The following is a 26,167-nucleotide window of genomic DNA, read 5'->3' as shown; positions in this document are numbered from 1 at the left end:
TGAATAAAATAAAAACACTTAAATATATATTTAAATAGGTATTAAAGCATATATTGAAGTATAAGCATACGTAACTACATTTTATACTTAATAATAAATATAAACAAAGCAATTAAAATATAAAATAAAAACTTTTAATTAATTATTTTTTTGTTGTGTTTGCTATTTTTAGGAAAAGGTTCTCATAAAAAAAGATTTAGAAAATAAAAATAAAAACTACACCAGGGGCACCAGCTAGTTTGATATAAAACGTCACTAATAAAAATACAATGATCCCAGTTGTTATGCCCACATTGATCATGTCAGGGTCGGATCCAGACTCCCTAAGTCCTGTCTTACGACATATATGTATCGGGGATCTCGGAAACGGCTCCAATGGTTTCGATGAAATTTAGTATGTGGGGGTTTTCGGGGATGACAAATCGATCTAGCTTGATCTTATCTCTGGGAAAACCGTTATTATCGAGTTTTAGCCCCGAGCAAAGCTCGGTCGCCCAGGTACAATAATCTAAGTATTCATTTATAATTGTTCTTTCTTATCTTTGATTTTGGAATAAATAGTAATATTACTTAATAAAGTTATTTTTTTCAGTGCTGTGTATTTATTGGTCTTGCCTTAGGCTTGATGATCCTTCAAAATTATGCATTACGTAAATTTATCCCTAAATATGGATTTGATCTGGGTCATTACAAAGCACTCTCAATTTTTTACTCCGTAAATGTAATTGTCATGATATTCTTTGAAAAGGTAAGCAGTTACAATCGCGTTTTTACAACAATGTGTTTTATTTCTATAGGTCACAGCTCATTAGAGCCACCCAGCACCTGACCCGCACGGCCTCGCAGTGTGCGGTTAGCATTCTTTGAATAAAATAAAATAATTATCATGCATGGGCCACTTGACACCAATTTAATCTAGTCCCAAACTATGCAAAGCTTGTCTATGGATACTAGGCAACGGATAAACATACTTATGTAGATAAATACATACTTAAAATAGATATTAAACATCCAAGACCCGAGAACAAATATTCGTATTATTCATACGAATATCTGCCCCGGCTGAGAATCGAACCCGGGACCTCAAGCTTCGTAGTCAGGTTCTCTAACCACTTGGCCATCCGGTCGTCAAATATCGGTTTGTATGGGCATGCGCTCACTACATCAACTCCGTAGCGTCACCGGATCGCCTCACTCGTGAAGTTCCCACGCGCGGACTTCGAGTGGACCAATCGGGTTAGCTCACTGCCCGCACGCAAGGTTTACTCTTTGACAACGCGGCGTTCACCCGTGGACCCCTGTCTACGAGTGGACGCCGAACGACGAGGCTGTGCTGGTCGGGTGCCGGGTGATTCTAATGACCTTAGGTAGATGGATAAATAGACCAACTTTTTTCTTTGTTTTTTAAGCGGTTTTAGTCGTATTAAATGGGCTTACCCATTTACGAACATATTTTTGATTCTACGAAGTATGATTTTTGTCAATGTTTGCTAGAAAAAAATGATCACAAAGGACACAGAACGAAAACATGAACATAACTTAAATTTACTTTATACGAGTAAAACTATTAACATGATACTAATTTGTGTTAACGCGGTCATCATCATCATCATCATGTCAGTCGAAAGACGTCCACTGCTGAACATAGGCCTCCCTCAAGGCTCTCCACTCAGATCGGTCTTGTGCTTTCCGCATCCACCGCGATCTCGCGATCTTAACCAGGTCGTCGCTCCATCTTGTTGGAGGCCTACCGACAGCTTGTCTCCCGATCCGCGGATGCAGTACTTGAATTTTTCTGAAAAAAAAAAATATTTTTCTCAGAATAGGTTCACTTTTGCATCGGAAATTATGGGACCAAAATGATTTCAAATGACATCCCTGTATAACCTCTTGACGGGAATATGTAGACTAACCATCCTATACTACGCCAAAAATATTAATAAGTTTGTAGGTCATCTGGAAGTGGGTTTGACTTTAGATCCTAAGTCAGTTAGTCACTCATAAAAATGCCAGTGTTTAGGTATCCATGATCGGAACGACAACACGGAACCCTTACCTATAGTTTTGTTCTATCCATCCGTCCGTCCGTCGTAAAACGCATTTTTATTCATAAGTACAATATGGATAATTAATGAAATTTGGAATATTTGGTGTCTTACGATGGCCGCTGCTTAGTTAGGATATTAAATAGACCTTTTTAGGAGGGACTGCATACATGTAGGTAACGGAAACTGAAAAAAAAAAGAAACAGTAAGAACCTATGATTGACACATATTTTTATTTTAACAGACCTTTTAAAAACAGTTCTTTAGTTTCGAATAAGTAGCAAGTAGGGGAGAGGTGCCATGAATGGGACAATTTTATTTAGTCAAAGATTTCAAGTAATAAATGAAGCTTAATAAAACAAAGTTTTGTTTATGACGTAACTATATTTATTTATCTTTGAAAAAATTAACCAAAAACAATATCTTCTCAAGACGTTTTAGCATTAAAGCCAAATTAAAAAAACTTAACATATGTCCCATTCACGACTAGGTGGTCTTCAAAGGGACAGTGATAGTCATGAAAGGGACATATTTAAATATTAATCTTAAATTCAGAATTTCTATATATTCCTAGCAGTTATCATAGAAATATTGTTTTATAATCATCTTATAACAACTTAATTATTATTTGGAACATTTTTATCACAAAATCGGTTCATAAGAGATCACATTAGTCTTATTAAAATTTGTTTAAACTTAAGTCTAATGACACAGATTGCAAAAAAAATTAAAGGTGCCTTTGGTACCACATTTTTCATTTGCCCATTTTTGACAAATTTTACATTGAAAACAATCTTCCTTACTGGTAGAAAAATTTTGTTTGCAGACTAGCAGCACTAGCTACGGACCGCAAAGACATTTTTTTCTCTATCACTTCCTTTACGGCTTCTTCTATGTTTTTAGGATCAATTCGATCCCTTTTCTTAGGAGGCATTTTAAGTTTTATTTTATAATACTTTCAATCATTTATCCTGAAACAAATAAGGCATTCATCATCAAACACCAGCATACATTACACACGTCATGAAAGGGACGGTCATGAAAGGGACGTCCCTTTCAAGACTCGCCCAGCTGTCCCAAACAAGACTTTCATGCATTTTTAAAAATAACCTCAAAGCAAAAGTATTTCTGAATAACCTTGTATAAATGTGTACTCACCTTTTAGGTAGTTAAACCACTAATACATTTGCAGTACAATGAATGCCGATTAGTATCACAACAATCTTATAAACGATTCCCAAAAACAACAAAAAAAAATACTTTGAACCACGAAATAACTCAACCACGTTTCGCCATTTTGTTTTTCTAGACAGCCAAGTGATATTTACGTCAATATTGTCTATGGGTCAGTGTTGCCAGAATGCAGAAAATAAAAATCGACTACTTGGTTCCTAACGCGGTAAATTGAATTTGTCCCATTCAAAACCTGTCCCTTTCATAGCACTTTCCCCCTACAAACATATATGTTCATGCTAAGATGAAAAAGAGAAAATACAATTAGAAATAAAATACAAATGCGAAAAAGGAGTCCACTCAGAACTTGTTGGGTCACTAACCGAAGGCGGCTGGACGCTGATATCACGTAATAGGTATATAAATTATGCACGAAATTCATAGAATCATTATCCATGTAATAGGGCAAAGTTATAGTATTCAAATAATATGTTCAGTGAGTTTTCAAAAGTTTAAACTGAAACGACTAAAGTTTATAATGATTTATTACTATAAATTTCCCTCTTGCCCCCTTGTTCTGAGCCTGGGCCTGTGCCCAGCAGTGGGACGTATATAGGCTGGGATGGACTATAAATTTATTTCAAACGTATATTTAAACAATAAATAGCCATAAACGGTACAGTGGCCACAAACGGTACTTCTGCCCTACTTCCGTCGAAAATTGCTACCGATCGCCGATCACTAGTCATAATTCAATTTGTTCGACTATAATACGTAAATTTTATAGGTTTCGATTCGAATTGTGAATTAGGGCAAAAGTACCTCAAAATTGTTCGTGTACACACGGCTGCGTCACCAAAAAATATTTTTCTTTGAACTTAGTTGGATATAGGCTGCAGCGTGTCTAGATCAGTCCGATCAGCGTGTATATCATCATAATGCATAAGCTACGGATTTCCTTTTTCAGGTTTGGTCAATAATATCTTATACGCTGAACAAGTTCCTGAATCACAAATATGAGAGTAGCTACGACAAGTCTCTAGTAGCTACGCTGGTCGGATTGACTGTCCCTACAACTTGCGTATTATTTATTTACATCGGTTTTTTCAAGGTATGCTCTTATTATGGTTACCCAGCTATGATCTTTAACCGTTACAAGATGAAGTTATACCCAAGCAAAGTTTCGTTACTACAGCCGTAGCGGTTGAGACGCTACAGCTACCTAATTGTAGACTCGTTAACAAAATTAACTAGAAATGTTAAACCTAAGTTGAACTAAGATACTTTTTTCCAGGCCCGAATTTTCACGCATTATGAAGACAGAACAATGTACGACACATTGGGCGGGATCTTTATGACTCTGTGCAATCCCGTCGGGTGCTCCGACGAGTTGGCCTTGTCGTTGTGTGTGACCGTCATACTGAAGGAGTGCTTCGTAAAAATGCTATGGAACTTTTACTACTTCATAACGTGAGTAATTAAATTAAATTATATATATTTTTAGACTATCGTGGTCATTTCTAATTTTATGATTTAAAATTCGGGTTTTTTTTCCGGGTACCTTTGTACGCGGATGACATTAGTCGTCTCGTGATCATGGCGCATGCAACTGTGCCGAAATATCGAGCTTCTCTAAAATCAAGGTACGCGGAACACAACCCGAATTTAAATCATGGAAAAAAAATGTTTATTTTGGACAGCATCCATAGGGGGTTAGGTAGTATACAAAAAAAAGAACTTAATAGGTACATAGTGTTTTATACGCTATATCAATAGAATTTATAAAAAGTGTACACAAACCAATGTCATAAAAACTCTTGTATAAACACGCACTGGATCGAATCAATAATACATTTATCTATAATTCGTGTCTTTTAACTAGACGTCTAATCACATTTTCACCAAAATTCACTTAATTTTAATATTTTATTTTCATCTGAAAAATCTTCGTCAAAATCTGACGTTAGTTCTTGAATGAAACATAGGTTGTAGGTTTAAGTGATATCTAAAACTCTGTGGTCGGGTTAATAGCGTCTTTGTTTACCTACACTTTTCATAAATTCTATTGATATAGCGTATATTTACTTTTACTCCAAGCAACACCGATTGCTATAACTCCTAGCAACACCAAAATTGCTTTAACTATCAGTAATGCCAAATGGCACCGCACCAACGGCTCACCTCATTTTCCAAACCAAAATTACGTCCGTCCGTCTTACAATAGTACAAAAGTACTACTTGCACGCATTGGTAACACGCTAGTTCTTCAGAAGGTTCTTAGATAATCTTCGAAAGTCAACACGGCATTTTTCCCATTCATTATTTTATTACATCAGTGCTACCACTGATCCATATATGCAGACTACACACTACCTACATATACTAGTAGACTCACAAAACAAAATTATTTAGCCAACTATTAACACCTACCTACAATTTCTTTAACATTCTTTAAACTACTGTGGAAGAAGTCGGTGTCTACTTGTACGCAAGTCGTATTACTAAAACATCAAAGTCAATTAATGGACTGTCAATGCTTCGTCAATTTCTTGTCAACGATTTGTCAAAACTTTCACAAAACATTTGAACTTTACTGACCGTAAACGATTTGGAATCCAGATATTAGGTATACAGTGCTTTAACCATTCATTGCATCCGTCCAGCCACAAGTATCCACTATTCACACGCAACACTTGGACTACCCGCCCGTTCATCGATCTCACAGAAAATCACTGCATCTACTCAACGATTCAGCGAGCGGGAAAATCGAATCCCGGTTTTGTTGTTTGCATAAACGTTGTGTTGTGTATGCAATGCATACGTGTGTGAGTGTATGGACGGCAGGCACATACTCACAAATTTTCTTTTAAACTTGCGAATTTGTAAATTAGAGCATAGGATACGTAAATGTATGTATTATGTAACACGTAACGTTACATTTACTTCAAAGTAAAGTGCAGTCTGGGTATTGAAAAGTGATCGATTCGTTTACAGGTTGAGAACAGACTATAATCAAGGAATTTTGCTGAATATGGACGTGCCTTGCTGGGAACGCGAGTACAGACTTCCAACTGTCAAAGACGATTTTATACACGACAAGATGAAAAGCCTAGGTAAGTGATACCTAATACGTCTCGCCCTAGGTATATATGTTCCACTGCTGGGCACAGCCCTCCTCTCAGAGTGAGAGGGCTTGGGCCGTGGTAGTTTCCACGCTGGCCCAGTGCAGATAAGGAATTTCGCACAAGCTATTTTTTCCTTCACTGTAGACTCATGGTAAATTTCAAGGGTGTGTAATGTTTGTCATAAGAACGATTTGCGAATTTTCATTTCTCATAACACAAATATCAGAATTTTAATCTGTCGAAATATTGAGAACGTATAAAAACAATATGCATATAAACAAATTGCCGAATTTCTTAAATCATACTATTCAATTGACATAATTGTCTTATGCATATTAAGGTACTGTATAATAATCGTGCAGCATAATTAATCAAAGTTCATAATAATCGATTTTCATACAAACGTCGAGGATAAATAAAAATAAATAAATAAATAAATATCACGGGACTATTGACACCAATTGACCTAGTCCCAAAGTAAGCTTAACAAAGCTTGTGTAATGGGTACTAAGCAACGGATAAATATAATTATATAGATATAGATTCATACTTAAATACATATTAAATACCCAAGACCCGAGAACAATATTCGAAATATGTCAGTATTTTTTTTGCCGGAAGTGCTTGGCAGACGCTCTCAAAGGCGACCATCAGGACCCCTAAATATACACATCTGATACCTGCATGAAACCAATTCCAGTCGGTAGGTATGAACCCTCATTTCCGGAATATTATAAGTCTGCCAAGGCTGTTTCTGCCGAAACATACGAGATTATGAGAGCAACCTCTACTGCGCTCAATATAGACATTTCAATTTCCATAAATTCCGACAAAGCCGATTTTTGGTGGAGACCTTGGGTGTACCATCAGGAATAAAGTGTCAAAAGTCCCCATTGATCTCATGTGTGCAAAAAGTTATCCGAATAACTTCAAAGATCAAAATTTGAGGTTATTTGTTTTTTTTCGAAAACGGTAAGTTTTATCAAAAAGTAGCCTAGGCAAAAATAATAGATCTTAAAATTATCTATAAAAATGGTTTTTTACTTTTTTTCTAAGAATAACAGATGAAATATTAATAAAAATATAAGCGTAAAACAAAATAAACTTTATTCTTTTAACACAACAACTATTCTTTTTAATACACCTCCGCCATGACACTCAGATAGAAAAGGATAGCTCATACTAGCCATCACTCTCATGCATAATACCGCATTACATTGCTTATTTTTAACAATAACCATTCCTGAGATATCGCGATTCTTAAAGTTGAAGGATTCGTGTTGAACGGCACCCAAATTTCAAATGTAAACTCAGAGGTGCAAGCTCAGGTGGAACCTATGACCATCCAATAATATTTGTTTGTGTGGGCACAGAATAATTTCTGAATAATTAAATTATGTAGGTATGTAGACGACGAGATGGCCTAGTGGTTAGAGAACCTCTGGCTACGAAGCTTGAGGTCCCGGGTTCGATTCCCGTGTCGGGGCAGATATTTGTATGAAAAATACGAATGTTTGTTCTCGGGTCTTGGGTGTTTACTATGTATTTAAGTATGTATCTATCTATATAATTATATTTATCCGTTACTTAGTACCCATAACACAAGCTTTGCTAAGCTTACTTTGGGACTAGGTCAATTGGTGTGAATTGACCCGTGATATTTATTTATTTAATTATGTAGGCTATGGCCTATGCCCTATGGCATAGTATAGTCTTAAAAAAATATTTTTTTTGTTTTTCAGTTGTTCAATTCGTTTTAACAATCGTTTTCATATGTGGATGTCCATTTACACCGATATTTGCAATATTTGTAAATATTTTTGATATCAGGTGAGGAATTTAACCATTTTTTTATTATAGGCGACCAAGCAACCCAGGTAGCACAAAGTGGTGATATAAAAGCCCGAGGAACGTTTTTTATATAACTTTTAGCTATTTTCAATGTCGTATAACGACGCTATAAACGTCTACACAGTTTCTACAAAGCCGAAAAAAGGCGCAGTCTTATACAGCTTTTTACCACGCCTTTTTGTACGGAATTAAATTTTATTGACAATATATGCCCATTTATAATATAAATTTTGAATACGCTTTATACTAATCGTCTTAATAATTAAATTAAAATAAAAAGTAAAACATTAAAAACGTTTTTTTATATCTAGTTTCTTTATTTTAAGTTGATAAAAAAATCTGAAATATAACAATATGCTGTCGGACAAACAAAAAAAATGTATTTATTGAAAATTTATATGAAAATGTGTGTTTTAAATATTTTCCTGTTTCGTTTATTCTACTTGCAAAGTAAGCAATATGGCGTTGCTCTGTAAATAACATTAATGATTATTATTCTGCTTAATGTAATATACCAGCTACGTAATACGCAAGTACGTTGCTGTTGGCCAGAATAAAAGCTGTTATATTGCTTAAAGCTGGTTTAAATGCAATATTATATTGTTCTGCGTCGTATACTCGCAGTTAATATAGCCAATGAATAAATATAAATGATCAATTGTAACGAAGTCGTCATTTATACAGAGACTGGCAAATTAGCAATAATAATAATAGCTTTTAACCAACAAGTTGAGAAACGGCTCTGTAAAAAGATATAAGCAAATTAATAACATATTAAAATGCTTTCATACGACTGTTAAATTTTGTCACATAGCTGCAACTAAGATTATCGTTATATATGTTGAAGCCGTATAAAGACAAATTACTCAGCATTTATACAGCAATCAACAGATTAACTGCTTTATAAATCCATAATATTATGACTGCAATTTAAAAACGCTGTGTAAACGTTTATACAACATTTTTATTAAGCTTATGATGGAAAAAGATAATTAGCTGTATATTTTACTTTTATTGGACTCTATGCCATATAACAACATTCTTAAATAGCGTTTGCGCTATCTGGGAAGTGCTTTAGACATAGATATAACTTAATTCGACATAAAAAGTAGCTACATTGACTCTTAAAGTAGGTAATACACAAATTACGAAACATAATGATGAATCCTATAAGGAACGTCACTCAGCATCAAGTTTACAGCTCATTAGAGCCACCCGATACCCGATCAGCACCGCCTCGACTTTCGGCGTCTACCTATTCGTTGTCGACTGGTGGTCCACGCTCGGACAGCGCGTTGACAAGTAATGGACCTCGCGCGGTCCACGAATTTCCGAGTAGGGGGGATGAAGCATCGCATCGCATGCGTGCGGGCAGCGAGTGGCCCACTCGCCGTCCGCGCGTGGCAACTTCGCGAGTGAGGCGATCCGGTGACGCTACGGAGTTGATGTAGTGAGCGCATGCCCATACAAATCCATATGAAGAATACTAACTGCTCGAGGTGAGGCGGTGCCGGTCTGTTACCAAATGAGCTGTGACATTAAATGCTGCAGTACTCGTGCCTACTGCAGCGCTGATCTTCAGTGAATACCTTCATGTCTTTGCCGTTGGACCGGAATCAGCACAAGCAATTGAAACAAGTGTAGTGTAGAGAAAGTGTACAAAATTAAACATACAATAAGAAAATAAAAATAATTATTATTATTTTGATACATTTTCAAAGAACAGGAAAAAACATATTCATCATCATCATCCCAGCCTATATACGTCCCACTGCTGGGCACAGGCCTCCTCTCAGAACAAGAGGGCTTGGGCCATAGTTCCCACGCGGGCCCAGTGCGGATTGGGAACTTCGCACGCACCATTGAATCGCTTCACAGGTTTGTGCAGGTTTCCTCACGATGTTTTCCTTTACCGCAAAGCTCGTGGCAAATTTCAAATGTAATTCCGCACATGAATTTCGAAAAACTCAGAGGTGCGAGCCGGGGTTCGAACCCACGACCCTCTGCTTCAGAGGCGATAGTTCAAACCACTAGGCCACCACGGCTTCTTCAAAAACATATTGATCTGTGTTAAATACCTATTTATAAAAAAAACAAACGCTACCATTTCTTTACATAAATATTAAAGACACAAAGGAAAATCGTGCAAATTGTATTAAGTACATTGCGATTCTACTAAATGAAATGCAACTAGGTAGCACAACTTTTCTTGCATGTCTAAACTGGCCTTTAGAGGTAGAACTTTACCACATTGTATAAAAGTAAGTTGTTTATTAAATAAATCAATAAAAAACCTTTTTAAAAACAAGCTTTTGGTACTTGTAAATAAAAAGCACTAAAAAGTTAAAAAAGCGCGAGTTAGCAAAAGAAAGTATTAGAATTTTTAACAAAAACTGATTTGTACGGAGGTACACCTACATACCCCCTTCACCCCACCCTACCCTTACCCTTAACCCCCTTTAGGTACCCTTCATGCCAATGGAATGTTTTTGATGGGATTTATACTTAAGTATCCGTAACTTCTCACGTAACCATTAACAAATTATTTCTAAAACTAAAAAGTTATATTTAAATGATCTTTAAAACTAGTTAACAAAGACTAAAGTATTAAAATACTACAATAAATAAATAAATAAATATCATGGGACACTTGACACCAATTGACCTAGTCCCAAACTAAGCAAAGCTTGTACTATGGATACTAGGCAACGGATAAACATACTTATATAGATAAATACATACTTAAATACATATTAAACATCCAAGACCCGAGAACAAACATTCGTGTTATTCACACAAATATCTGCCCCGGCCGGGAATCGAACCCGGGACCTCAAGCTTCGTAGTCAGGTTCTCTAACCACTTGGCCATCCGGTCGTCACAATGTGTAGGTATTACGAGAAAGTAAGGAGTCATTTTTTTATTTCCAGAAATAGCGCTCATCGGCTTGTCAAAGGGTTTCGACGTCCACTGCTGATGGGGTATCAGGGTATAGGCAGCTGGAAATACATGTTTTATGTGCTAATTGTTTTAGCTTTTCTTGTTAATGTAAGTACAGTCGCCATCAGATATATGGTAGCGGCCAAGGTACTCAAATATTTCGGAGCAGCATTAAATTTCAATATATTAGTTACGATAGATAAGGTCTATAATATCGGACCATATAATTCGCCATAAATTTGGGAGCAGCGACTTTTCAATTAATTCGTGACATACAATAAGATAAATATATCGTAACAAACAGATCGTCAATGGTATCGAAGCAGTCAGGGTGGTCATAAAGATCGGATCATTTATGGAAAATGTACCTTAAGTTTGTGTAATACAATTTAAAATAGTTAAGATTGGACTCATGAAAATAAGGTTTCAGACAGGCATTGATACTATATGTTATCATTAATTTAAATTTAGAACGAAATGGTTTGTTGTGACATTCATCGAAAAGAGTGTGTGTGGATTTGTCATCGTGACAAATATATTTCCGTCTTTTTCTAATTAGACATTTTTTTTTTAACAAAACTAAATGCCTTAAAAACGTTGTTTCGACGCAATGTCAAAATTGGCGGCCGTAGAATGAGTAGCTTAATTTCGTCAAATTATGTCAGATACTTTATGGCGTAATTGATAGTCCCTTGACTATTAAAGCACAAAGTCATAGGTTCAAATCTGATGCAAGTAAATACGTGAATTGTGTTTCTCTTTTTTGATTTCTTTGGATGTAAATAACATTATTATTATACTGCCAGCTATTATACTAGCTATTTTATTCAACCCAGAGAAGTTAAAGTTTTTTTAGTAGTTAGGTATCTAGGTAGTAATAGTAGTAGTAGTAAAACACTTTATTGTACAACAAAAGAAAAATACAACTGATTAAATTACAAAGAAAAAATATTACAAATGCAAACTTAATTGTTGTTGGTAGATACTTAAAATGATTAGTATAGGTATCTTATATCTATCACGTTTGAATTGTTGATCAAGTACTAGAACCTACTTGGTAATTATCTTTCACGTGCGAACTCTTTTAACGCGTGTAGTCCTACTTCAAACTGCGTTCGATATTTGATTTCTTCAGTTTTCTTGGTTTTCTATATTCTTGACGTTGACAATTTCCTGCAATTGTTATCCTCGTACTATTTTATCGAAAGTAGACTGAAAAAATTGTTATTTTAATCTTAAACAATTTTGCCCAAGACCATGATACCCTATCGCGTAGATACTGAAATAAAAAAAAAATATACAATTGCGGAATGATGGTCTGCCTATATAACAGAATGAAGTCGGAGTTTCAGTAAGTATTGTTTACTACACTATACATACTTACATGATTTAAATGCAAAGGTTATTACGATAATGATTTAATAAATTAAAATTTTATTTCAGAGAAACACCGTGTATCGATGGCTGGAAAGATGGCAGCAAGAAGGAGCTTTGTCGAATCACGTATCTTTTGGACGTCCGCGTTCTACGACACGGCGTCAGGACATGAATATTATAAATCAAGCTCGTGAAGAAAGATTCATAAATACCACCCAGTTTGCAAATCAAAACCAAGTATCGAGCAGTACCATACGACGGCGTCTAAAAGAGGGTGGTTTACAAAATAGAGTGCCAGCAAGGAAACCGGCACTAACTGATAGACACAAAGAGGATAGTTTATTGAATCAGGCGTTACTTTGCGGAGGTCCATATCAATGAACTAAAATAATTTCCTTGCTCACCCGCGACCTTACGATAGCTAAGCTTATGCAAAATATGCGTGTTCATGCAGTTCCTCCACCTCCACACTGTAAGAACACACACAAATCACACAAACCCATCTATCACCACCACCACACTACACTGACGCGTTTCGAACTCAAACAGAGCTCATCTTCAGAGTGACACAACCGTACACCATGCTACCAGTTGTTAGACTAACGAACCAAACCACCGTTTTAACTTGTCACTGTAACTCCCCAAGTACCCACATACGTTTTATGAAACAAAACAAAACTACCCACAAATTATTAATAAATTTTTTAACCGTCCTTCAAAACTACCTTGATTTTTATTTATTTACTGTCAAGGCATGTTTTATTAACTACCATTGCTGAAATTAGATCCAAGCCGTAGCAAGGGAGATGAAACTAAATTTACCTGCTCATTAATAATAGACCCCATACTGTTGTATCTAATTATCTCCATGCATTCTAAAACATCAGATTCGTATGAAGTGTTACATTATTGTGGCAAGGGGTTTCGTCTCGATGTTTCGTCTCGTCGTCAACTGGTAGCATGGTGTACGGTTGTGTCACTCTGAAGATGAGCTCTGTTTGAGTTCGAAACGCGTCAGTGTAGTGTGGTGGTGGTGATAGATGGGTTTGTGTGATTTGTGTGTGTTCTTACAGTGTGGAGGTGGAGGAACTGCATGAACACGCATATTTTGCATAAGCTTAGCTATCGTAAGGTCGCGGGTGAGCAAGGAAATTATTTTAGTACAAAGAGGATAGGTTGCAATTTGCAGCTAGGTATTTGAATCAAAATTTTAATAAAGTAATTTTTATGGACGAAAAGGTGTTCTGTTCAGCAGATAATGGCAGAATGAGTTTATGGAGACCAGACAATACGCGTTATCTGGAGCAAAATGTAGTGCCTAATCGCCAGAGTGGGCGTATTACAATTGGATTTTGGGGCTGGATGTGTAAAGACGGCCCAGGGGAGCTGGTAGAAATTACAGGTCGTATGAATGCGGTGGATTACAAAGAAATACTTGAGGAGTCGTTTTTGCCTACTGCCCAAGTATTTTACCCCAATGAGCATGTAACATTCATGCAAACAACAGCTCGGTGCATAATGCTCGCTTGGTTCAGGGATGGATTAATGATCACAGAGATGAGCTGACTCGCATAAAAATGCCTGCAAAGAGCCCCGATCTCAACCCCATAGAAAATCTATGGGGTAAAATGGTGCAAGAGTGGGACGGAAACCAGTGTCGCACCAAAGATGCTTTAAGACGCCACGCTCTCAACGTTTGGGAGTCTTTTAGAGGGCGAAACGTGTGTGAAAATCTGGTCGGCTCAATGCGAAGACGATTGCAAGCTGTATTAAACGCCGAGGGAAGTTACACGAAGTACTAACGTTTTTACAGGCTGAAGAAAAGTAGTTTTATTTAGTTTACGGGTAGTGAAACACGTATTAAAAGGTTATTTTAATGGTATAAGTAAATAGTGTTTGTGTTTGATTCTTAAAATAAAAGTATTTTCTACTAAATCATTATTTTATTTATATTAAGTTTTTATATTAATATGAATACTATCAATTGATACAGTTTTCGAGAATGCTGCTTGAAATTATCTCATGTGTCTAAGAAACTCACTTGCTCACCCATAATAGTCGTCAAAATCATCCTTGACATTGACAACTTAAGTCAATAGAACTCAAGTAAGTAGATAGTAACGAGTTCAAATGTGTAGGTACTATGACACAGATTTCCATAAATGTTCCGATCTTTATGACCACCCTGACTGCTTCGATACCATTGACGATCTGTTTGTTACGATATATTTATCTTATTGTATGTCACGAATTAATTGAAAAGTCGCTGCTCCCAAATTTATGGCGAATTATATGGTCCGATATTATAGACCTTATCTATCGTAACTAATATATTGAAATTTAATGCTGCTCCGAAATATTTGAGTACCTTGGCCGCTACCATATATCTGATGGCGACTGTACAGTACCTAATATTTTTTTATCTTGAAACACTCTTCAAATGTGTGTAACATTACTATGAGAGCCCGGAATTTTCACGGCATTTTGATCTGTCATAGTGACTTCTTATTTATCGACTCTACTTCAATAATATTATCGTAAAATAATAATTGCAATCTTTTATAAATACACTTTATTAGCACTACAACAGACTTTGATTATGAATTTGAATTACTTAATTATACATTTTTAACTATTAATTATTTCCATGGCATAATGCATATTTATGTTTGTTTTGTTTTGTTTTTATTCGACTGGATGGCAAAAGAGCAAGTGGGTCTCCTGATGGTAAGAGATCACCACCGAACATAAACTTCTGCAACACCAGGGGTATTGCAGATGCGTTGCCAACCTAGAGGCCTAAGATGGGATACCTCAAGTGCCAGTAATTTCACCGGCTGTCTTACTCTCCACGCCGAAACACAGCAGTGCAAGCACTGCTGCTTCACGGCAGGATTAGCGAGCAAGATGGTGGTAGCAATCCGGCCGGACCTTGCACAAGGTCCTACCACCTGCAAATGTCTATTTCACTTCCGACTGCTCAAAAGTTAATTGGAAGAGATCGCTCTTTAACGATAAAACCGTCTATACTGTTGACCTTATCTTTTAATCTTTTTTAACATATTGTGTATCGATATTGAATATCGGAAGTCGATAAGTGAGAAGTCACTATGACAGATCAAAAATGCCGCGGAAATTCCAGACTCTGATTATTAATACATAATATATAAAGAATTTAGATAATTATACTTATACTTATATTATACGGCAACGTTATTAGGGTTCCGTAGTCAAAATGATAATAACGGAAACCTTATAGTGTTGTCATTTTCGGCCGTCAGTCTATGTTACATACATGCATTTTACTCATAAACTGCAAGACGTAGGTATACTGATGAAATTAGAAATAGCAAGTGTGTGAAGCGTCTTGTGACGCTTCTCAGTTTGATTGTTAAATTACAAAAAATAATATTCATAGGGCCTCTCCCCACTGCAAATTTTCACAGCACGATATTTATCCGCGCGAATTATATAAATATACACCGTGCTTTACATACAATTGCTTTGCTGATTTTTGCCGTCAGTGCGGATACTCGTAACTATAATATTCAGTGCGTTAAGTTAAAACTTATTAAACACTTTCGACCAAAAATATTTTCAAAATTTTCGGTACATTTCTCAACAAAAGTACGTTAGTGCGCTATGAAGTATACGCTCTTTTGCCTCGTTGTATTATTTTACTAATGGCTACGGAACCCTATACTGGGTATGGTCCAATATGATCTTGGCCGGTTTTTTAATACCTACTACGCTACTACTGATTAAAAAGGAATTTAACTCAATATTTTTTGTTATAATAAACACTTTCATTCATTAATTCTTCTATTTATTTACAAAACAGTTTAAATGTAAAAGAAGGGGAATGTAAGTAGGTACTTTTTTTACAAAATAATATTAATGAAAAATATATATCGATTGATCTGGCTGGTGTTATATTAGGCTGAAAAAAAAAAACAAATAGAAGTATCAATATTGTATCCAATGAAATAAAAACAGCAACGTAAAAACTGTAACTGCAGTTTTCTCAACATAATGTTTTTGTTACAAACCCCCTTCATCCACTCTTTTCTTCAACTCTATTCAAAGAGACGCTTGACAAATAATATTAGCTAAGCTCCTAATAGGTAGCCTACTAACTTGTCACCTAGGAGTTATTACGTTACGCAATGTTTTCTTATTATGAACGTAGGACCAACAAAAAAAATTGTGCTCTAATATTGTACCTAGGTGGGCCAATGATAAAAAGTAAATGTAAAAGTACACGATTCCAATTGTATAAAAAAATAATTTTGGTGTCAATGTGTTTTGAATATGAAACTACCGTGAGACCTGAGTTATCCGTTTGTTATCATTTAAAATGTCAACATGTACTTCATCAAAAATATACCTAATGTTTATTTGTTTGTTCTGATAAAAAAAGAGTTAGAAATAATTACAAAAATACTCCAAAAAACCAATCATAAAAAAAGAGTTGTTTTTAACTAATTTAATTTTCTGCTGTTTTGCTAAACTTAAAAAATGGATTTTTGATTTTTTCGCCACTAGGTATAACGAAAACTATCGATCGTGAAACTATCCATCTCGATAAACTTATCACGCTTACACACACGATTAATATTTACCTCGACGTTTCGGCAACATTACGGCAGCCGTGTTCACGAGTAGAATAGTCTAAATTTTGGTAGGAATCAACAGATCCTCATTTCTAGTGCCAAGGTACAGTTATAAACAAAATTTCACTGATGTACATATTTTGCCGCCAAAATATACTATTTTCCTGTGCTGTGAAGTGTGGGGTGACCTCGGCCACTGTAATATGGTTGAAACGTCGAGGTAAATATTACTCGTGTGTGTTAGCGTGATAAGTCCCGTTTGTGGTATTTTGATTATAAGTGAAAATCACCAAAGTGCAATCACCGACGTTATAATTATCGATAGTGTTATAACACTGATTTAAATTGGTTTGTTTATTTCAGACACTGATTGTAGTTATAACAACGAGTAAGTTTCGGTTTAATGTGGATTCTTCCATATATAAGAGACGAATGCCTTTCTACATATTCCAGGAAAATGGGGTGAGTATTATTTAGTATGTAGGCCCGAAATTAAAATGTTATCCATTGAATTAAGCTAAGGTTTATTTTTATTTCAGACTCTTCCACAAAAAATAAATGACGAAATAATTACATTAGAAAATAAGGGATATCAACACCTTAGCTACAATACTTGTTTTTATACAGGTAAATAGTTAACCTTTACGCCGCCACGTCAAATATATATTCTATATTGCAATGCCTAAAATTGAACCTTAACGCAATTGAACGAAGGTTGCTTTTGCATTGAAGTAATGGACGTATATATAGGTCGTTGGCGTCGAAAAGGTTAACGGTTATTAATCACCGAAAAGTATGTACAGTCAAATGCAAAAATAAGTATCTATTCGAACCATTCAAAAATATGTTACTACAGCCTTATTGCGTAGTTTTGAAATTTTGAATAAGTTCATATTTTTACACTTGACTGTACAACCGAACAACAAATTTAATTATGTATGACCCAGGGTGCAGCCTTTGTGCTGTTGTCATGTCATGTTGACATGTCTCATACTTTCTTTGAGTAAATCATAGTGAAATTGATTAATAAAAGGTTCCAACCTGGGTCATGATTCAATTTATTCGACTGTACGCGCATAACTACCCTGTGCGGGATGCACATCGATTCACTAGTTCTTTGTTCTTTCTTGATAAATAAAAACACCAGTTGTCGTTTTATAAGACCCAGGGCAAGGCAGGCAGTAGGCGAAGGCTGGGTGAGAACCGTAGCTTAATTGGTATACCTTTACTTGCCCGAATTTCATGTGCTATAGCATTCAACCGCCATAATATTGTTTCTTCTAAATTCATTTTCACTACTCATTGTTTACCATATTAATCAAATGACAGAATCTTTGTTTCCCATAAAATTAATTTAAATAAATTCATTTTTCATAATCATTGTAAGACATAAGCATCAAATGCCATTAATATTACACTTACTAACTAATTAACCTAAGCCTAATTGACAGTTTAATTGCTCGCTAGTTCAATTTCGAGCGTTACCCCACGCGGCTCGTATTTACGGCGTACCCCATGTCCTCTCGTAACTACTCAACGGCTTAACCGCTTTTGATAAATTATATAGGTCATTGGATTTGTCTTAATGACGCGAGTGACACGGGTAGGGAAGGTGGGCACGAAAGAGACATGTTTTGAAAGAGCCACTTAGAATTTACCCAACCTTTTGAAATTACCATAATTTCAATTTTATTTTCGTGTGACAACATTGATAATCTGTGGCCCACAAAGATTTTACTAGTAGCCCAAGCATATTGGCGGAGCAGGACGCTATCGAAAAAAGTCGCATTGAAAAGTAACTTTTTATGCTGTTATTCTGAACGTTTTTATAATACAATGTTTTGATTTGACTCTGAAATTACGTTACAATTACGGTGTGCATTTATTTAACCATATAATTGTGATATTTATTGGATATGATTCGCGAATTTATCATATACTTTTAAGGTTATTGTATTTTATGACTACTTGTTTTGAAAGAGCTACCAAACATGTCATGAAACAGCTGGCTCTTTCATAACAACCTGTTTTGGCCCTTTGCTAGTTTGTTTAATTTTGTAATAGACATCAAAATTACATCAGAAACAGCTAAATCCCAGAAAATACGCAAGTAGGCCTTGAATTGTCACCAAAATTACATTTCTGTACCAAACATGAACTTAATGCAATTAACCGTTGAGGAGTTTCGTCCTGCGGAGACGATCTTGGCTGGACCACCAGGATGTCACTACTTTACGATTATTGTATTGTCACCAAATTTACATAAGTATGACAAATTTTAAGTCAATCCGACCACTGGAAGTGGGTCAAATTTAACTTGCAAGATTTGACCCGCACATACATACAGACATGATACATATTTACATACATACAATGGCAAGTAAAATGCTATTATTATTGTTTAGCTTTTGGAAAAATTTATTGAAATAGTTGATAATGTAGTGCATGGCTCTTTTATCAAAAGGCGGTGGCTCTTTTTTTAATAACCACATGCTATGAAAGAGCCGTTTTCCCTTTTTTTTAAAAGGTAAAATTTTATAATGAAACATTTATATAAGTAATAATTGTTGATTGGATGTTATAGAGTAATAAACGAGTTTCTAACTGAAACATAAAACATGTAGTTTTATTGTGTTTTAGATATTAAAACGAGTCTATTTCTAAAACTGGCTCTTTCATGCCCACTTCCTCCTACATGAAATTCTTAAAAAATCTGAATGGTGGATTTTTGGCGCCAAATTGTAAGTTTTCAAATAATGTTTTTTATTCAAACCTATCGAGTGGGGTATCAAATGAAAGCTAATAATTAGCCCATTGTAAATATATAGGTAAATATATAACTATAAAGCTATTGTTTTAATATACCATTTTCACAAAACCCGACTGCCTTAAAAATTAATAAATACTAAAAAGAAGAAAACAAGTCTAGTGGGCTAGAACTTTGTCAAGTAGCTAACTTTAAGTTCAACAGTCGGGACCCATTTAAATCGTGACGCTCAAAAATTCTTACCTAATGGGTCCTGACTGTTGAACTTTAAGTTAGCTACTTAACAAAATTCTAGCCCACTAGGCTTGTTTTCTTCTTTTTAGTATTTTTTAAGGCTGTCGGGTTTTTTGATTTTTTTAATTTAAGTATTGTTTTATTTGTGTTCGTTATTGTCAGGACAAGGTTTGTGTGAAACCAAAAATAAATATTTTGTAATTTACAATATGGAAAAAATTAAATCACCATCATCATAGATATCAGCCGTAGGAAATCTGTTCCCTCATTGACCTCCCGTTGCTTTGGTTGGAACTCGGCAGCGACCGGCATCCACCGTGAACCCACAGCTTTAACCAGGTCATCCGTCCTACACTGCGCTTGCCGATCCGCGGTCTCCATTTGAGAATTTCTCGGTTCGGCCCCAACGGTCATCTTATCTGTTTTTCGTGCTGTCTATAATGCCTATTTATGGCCACTTAAGCCGCTGGATCAAGTAGGTACGACCGGAACGGGGGTCACCTCGTCTGCCCCTCTTCATATATTTAAAGGTCTACAATATTTTACGATGTTCAGTGTATCGATGCTGTATCGTGTTTACGTACGCGGGGTTACATATATGATCTCATGATCCGCGACAGCCTCGCCACTGTAGGTACCGCGCTGGGCCTTATGCGCTACATACCTACCTATGTACTACATCGTGCATCGCTGCAAAAAATCGCCGTGTGCGACATCACTAAGTGACAAGTACCTACACGTGGAAAGTACAAGTGTGAAGTGTAGTGATTCGACTCTATGCATTTTTGTTGTATTTAACACCTAAAATCATGTCAACTAATCGATCACCTTGCTACCTGCATTTGCTACTTGACAACATGGTGAATCAGGTGTACCTAATCGACTTTTTTTTCTTATTTACAGCTGGATACATAACTGTACCCTTGAACGTAGAAGGGGAAAAGCCCGCCACACCTAACCTGTCTATATTATCGTTCCGGATATATCTCAGCTCTGAATATTACTCTAATATGATGGTTAGTTTAAAATAATAATCCTTCCTTCCTTACTATTATAAAGAGGCAAGTCAGTTTGTTTGTTTGTTACGCTTTCACGCCGTAACTACTACACCGATTCCCATGAAATTTTGCATATGTCATATTACAAATCCAGAATAGACCTACTGTGTTAAAAATAAAGTCGTGTTTAATACTTGTGATGTATACATATCATTTAATAATATAGTAAATCTGTTAAAAAAATATATATATACCTCGTTGAGTTTCTTGCCGGATTCTTCTCAGCAGAGGTTTTTCCGAATCGGTGGTAGATTTTTTTTGACATTCATAAGTGCTTGTTATAGCCTAAATTGAATAAAGATATTTTGACTTTGACTTTGAATAAACAATAGGATATTTTTTATCCCGAAAAAAGTTGACATTCCCGAGAGATGACCAAAAGTTTGTTTTGTATTCTAACCGCTGACCGATCGGTCTAGAAGTATGTAATCAAATTAAGTATAATAATAATATAACGGCATAGAATCTGTCTGGTTTCTCTAGACACAGACATTAGACAATTTTAAGTTAACTTTCGTACTACAATTATTTGCCGGTAAGTAATTAATCTAAAATAGACGTCGACAACCCTAAGCGTCCGCGCCGGAGTAGGCAGTTAAGTCTCCTAAAGGGTCGGAGTGGATTTACTTGTTATCTTTTACTATCGTGCTACTAACGATATCGCTATCGATAATGCAATGAGGTGCATTGTGTGATCGCAACGTTAACATTATAGTTATAAAAAACCCGTTAGCTACCGTTAATTAACCAAATTTACGGTTAGCTACCGATAAAATGCAGTTATTAAAGGTTAATTATCCGACTGCGACAATGAAAGAGGGTAATATAATAAATATTAATATGTTTTTTTTTTTGCTTATTTCTTCAAACTCTTGTTCAGAAGCCTTTAATATTTTTTATGATATCTTTTGCTTACTATATAAGTTGTGCTTTCCCGTAATCAAAGTTAAAGTCTTCAATCGCTCCAAAAAAATAAAATGGCTAACAAAAGGTTTGAAAAAGTCGAGCAAAACGAAACGCGATTTATATTATACGTACAGTAGATCTGAGTTAATAGTACAAGAAAAATACTTAATTCTTCACAGTACAATAGAATTTTTAAGTCATGCTTACTTAACGCTCAACGAATCAACAATAATAAATATATAAAATATAATAAAAATAAATGTAGAGATACCTGGAAAGTTATTTCAACGTCTCTATCGAATGACTATCGCAAAAATGAAATTGACAGATTACATTTTAAAAATAATTCGTATTCAGATCCCAATGACATCTGTAACTTTTTCATTAAATATCTAATATCTTTGACAAATAATAATCTAATGCATCTGACATAAAGCTCTTTGGATCTTTACATAATACTCACTCAATTTTTCTTAAACCTTCTGATGAGCGTGAAGTCTACAAAATAATTATGTCCTTAAACAACAGTATGGCTTTTGGAGTTGATGAGATCGTCACAATGGTCTTAAAGGCTTGTGCTGCTTCTATTTGCCGTCCTCTCACACACATAATTAATTTATCTTTCGCTGATGGATACTTTCCTACCGAGCTAAAGCTATCCATGGTGAAACCTATACACAAAAAGGGAGAAAAAACCGATCCAATCCAATTATTTAAACTCTTTCTTTCTTTCTTTCTTTTACAGGTGCTGACAACGTGTCTCATTACCTTCTTATATTTTATAATACCTTCTCGCTTGCGTGATGTGGAAGAGACCAGAGCAAGAGAGAAAGATATCATTAAACAAAGTAGATACGTCCGCGGGCGCCCATAATGCTATGTATCAACGTGGAACCAGAGGCTAGGAATTCGTTGAAGAAAATAGTTATTTGTGCAACAAAAGAGCACAGTTGTTTTTTGTTGCGAGTGTTGATTTTGAATCCCGAGTAAGCGAAGGATTCTATAATTGAATCACGAGCGTCAGCGAGTGATTCTAGATTAGAATCCTGAGAGCAGCAAGGGATTCAAATACACGAGATAGAAAAAAATTAGGTCTCGTGTGACACATACAATTTTTCACCTCAGCAGCGAGAACATAATTGAAATGTAACTTTAGAATAAAACCACATAATACCTGTTTACAAAACAAACACATTTTTTAAAAATAGAATCCGATTATTAAGAAACAAATATAATAATCACATTTAAAACCATAAAAAAGTGTCCAGTAGCTACAATACAAATCTTATACCCATAACATGCATTGTAATTTGAACTTAGAACGTCTTGTCCTAATGTCACACTTATTTTTTTATACTGCAAAAAGCCTCATCTTGGGGTCATTGAAAAGGTTGAATAATAAACGTATAATTTATTATAAATGTTATTAAACCTTTAAAAGAATTTTATTAAGATTTCTATTACATAAACATAAATAGATTTGATAAAAATTCATTCAATTTAACAAATATTTATTCCAACTGTAGAGGCAGTATACCTACGGAATTCTTTTACAAAAAAAAAACAAGAGAAGCGGCTTTCGTGCAACAAGGTTGCATACTTTATTAAAAAATGGGGCAAATTTACATTTTGGAAATATTTCGTTGTCATGTAATTTATATATTTTAATACCAAAAATTTAATTTAAGATTGTAATCAACACATTTGATCCTATCTCTTGCTTTTTTCATGTGGAAATGAAATGACAGATCAAAGTAAAGTTCAAATATTTGGAATTCAGTGAGTAGACCCAACACTGTACTCAGCATTTAAAAAATAATTAAAAAGTTACTTTACCTCACCGATTTTGCTCACTGATTTCTCATAGCAAAACCTGCCTGTTTGAGGTGCTGAGGTGAAAAAGTATATTATATATTTAGCTGGATATATCCAGCAATAACTCTTTTATTTGGCTTTAGTAACAATCTATAGCTATCGCTATGAGCTTTGCTAAAATCTGCTGTTAATATGCTAAGTAAATCATTTTAATATTTGGTCCCAACAATAAATTTTAGTTTTCAACTTTTGAAATTGATTTTAACTGACTTCATCGACACACACAAGGGGACACTTGACTACTCATCAGATTTCAATAAATATTGTGTCAATAGGCTTCTTCGTTATTAGTTTATACTTGTATAGCTATTTCAGCTCAGTCAGTACCACTACCATGAGTTTACAGTGACCATACACGATAGCGACGGCGTAAATTATTTGTATGTAGAATTGTACAGCGCCTCTAAAAATAATTTACACCGTCGCTATCGAATACGGTCACTGTAAACTCATGGTAGCGGTACAGCTCTACGTAATCCGAATCTGGTGAATTACGTTTCTGTCCAAATACGATTAATCCAACCTGTAGTATAATTATGTTTTTGTATGATTCTATCTCTGTTAGTTCTTCAAAAGTAAAATAAAAATAAAATAATAAATGTTTGCAATGTGCATTATAGGCATGCTTACAAGATGAGCCAGGAAGGAATCTTAAAACTGTCACAACAATAGTGCTGTAGGTGTCCATGGGCGGCAGTGATCACTTACCATCAGGTGACCCGCATGCTCGTTTTCCAGCTATTTGACATAAAAAACTCCTATACCTACTCCTAGTACTTCTAGAACGTTACCAAGGTTCCGCGGCGGCAAAAACGGCGGCAGTTTGTGGATTTGCAACTCAGAACACGTTTTTAAGGGGCTACCCGAGGTTTTCATCGATTTTTGACCAGTTTTTAATCGTATTTCCTAATTTTACACTACAGATAGAATTATAAGTCAAACAGCTATCGATTCTCCAATCTTTTATCTCCATTTTTATCTACCGGATTTTGAAAAAAATGAATACTTAATTTTGTATGATTTTTGTAAACGTTGTCTGAAAAAACACTTATTTCGTATCTCTATTTACGTGAACATATACGAAAACTACATATTTGAGTTCGTCTTTGACGTCTCTAAAAACTGGTCGAGGGTTTTCATTAAAAAACTTATTAACACGAAAGTTTTTTGGCCTAAAATTTTTCAACTTTGATGCCTAATATCTCGAAGACAATGAACTTTTGAAGTAAATATGAGATACTATATTGTTTAAAGCCGTTGTTGTTAATATAATAAGCTACAAAAAACATTAGAAAAAAAAAGAAATTCAGATCGAAGGTCAATGGGGCATGGGATCTCCTGAAGGCAAAAAGCTATCTGTACTAAAAAGTAGATTAAACAAATTACAAATTGGACTATTACGTAAGATAATGGGATTAAATCTAGATTGTTATGTACGACTAGTTTAACACTAAATAAGGTGATAGCTTTAAGTCAAACTTACTATCCCAAATTTCCAGTAATCCAAACAAAAAGGGTGGCAAAAGGTCTTTATGGGTGACATCCAGTGCAGCCTGAAATAGTAACCTAAGCCCCTGTGAGAACATGCTACTGAGCCCTATTAGTATGCATCCAGTGCGCAGCTCAAGGCTAAAGCAACAAGTTTCAAGCACTGTAAAAAAAACATGTTAATATAGAATAGTAATAAATGCAGCTGTTACGTAACAAGGGTCTTTAAAACACTTGTGGTAAAAGGATTTTAGGGCCTTATTATGTACAGTTGCATAATATTACTTTATCTACACACAAATTAAGCACAGTCGGGTGCATAAATATCCATACAGCCATAGCGTCATATATATGTATAAATAATATGGACCTTACTGTTACTGGTACAAAAATGTATAGATATTTCTTCATCGAAAAGATGCGCTAAGAGAGAATTTAAATTTTGCCTTAAAAAATTTAATGGTCGTCTCGCCTCGCCGGTGGAAAAGCGCTTTTAATGGAGCTGCTGCGAGTCTTACACTAGATCCGTTACTTGTGAGGGAAGGAAGGCAACAAAAGCAAAAAAATCGCGTTGCTTCCGACCAAAAAACTACAGCGAACGATCCAACACGTTCAAGAAGGAATCCAGATGTACGTACTTGTTGTGGCGGTGGCTTCACTACAAACTTAGAAAACGACAATTCCTCAAAAACGCCCTTTCAGTTAATTTCGCCTC

At 35.3% G+C, this 26,167-nt stretch overlaps 2 protein-coding genes across 2 annotated transcripts in view; one reads left to right on the top strand and one right to left on the bottom strand.

Annotated features, from left to right (window-relative positions):
• LOC141428799 (uncharacterized) overlaps positions 1–26,167 on the bottom strand; it is a 164,328-nt gene that overhangs the window by 82,368 nt on the left and 55,793 nt on the right. The gene's annotated exons all lie outside the window — the stretch shown is intronic.
• LOC141428492 (anoctamin-4-like) lies at positions 4,565–23,404 on the top strand. The gene is made up of 8 exons (XM_074088482.1): positions 4,565–4,688; positions 6,213–6,331; positions 8,086–8,173; positions 11,125–11,242; positions 17,488–17,586; positions 17,664–17,751; positions 21,029–21,141; positions 22,835–23,404. The coding sequence occupies exons 1-8, from the start codon at positions 4,573–4,575 to the stop codon at positions 22,961–22,963; spliced, it is 870 nt and encodes a 289-aa protein (XP_073944583.1). The 5' UTR covers positions 4,565–4,572; the 3' UTR covers positions 22,964–23,404.

Source organism: Choristoneura fumiferana, chromosome 6, assembly GCF_025370935.1.
Source record: "Choristoneura fumiferana chromosome 6, NRCan_CFum_1, whole genome shotgun sequence".
NCBI classification, from domain to species: Eukaryota; Metazoa; Arthropoda; class Insecta; order Lepidoptera; family Tortricidae; genus Choristoneura; species Choristoneura fumiferana.
The sequence above is the reverse complement of the archived record's forward strand: the minus strand, read 5'-3'. Positions and strand labels throughout refer to the sequence as shown.

Bases quoted from the DNA above. Each gene is read 5' to 3' on its own strand.
- LOC141428492 (XM_074088482.1), top strand. From the start codon at position 4,573: ATGACTCTGTGCAATCCCGTCGGGTGCTCCGACGAGTTGGCCTTGTCG. The intron at 4,689-6,212 runs GTGAGTAATTAA...ATTCGTTTACAG, and splicing joins AACTTTTACTACTTCATAAC to GTTGAGAACAGACTATAATC. The intron at 17,587-17,663 runs GTGAGTATTATT...TTTTTATTTCAG, and splicing joins ACATATTCCAGGAAAATGGG to ACTCTTCCACAAAAAATAAA.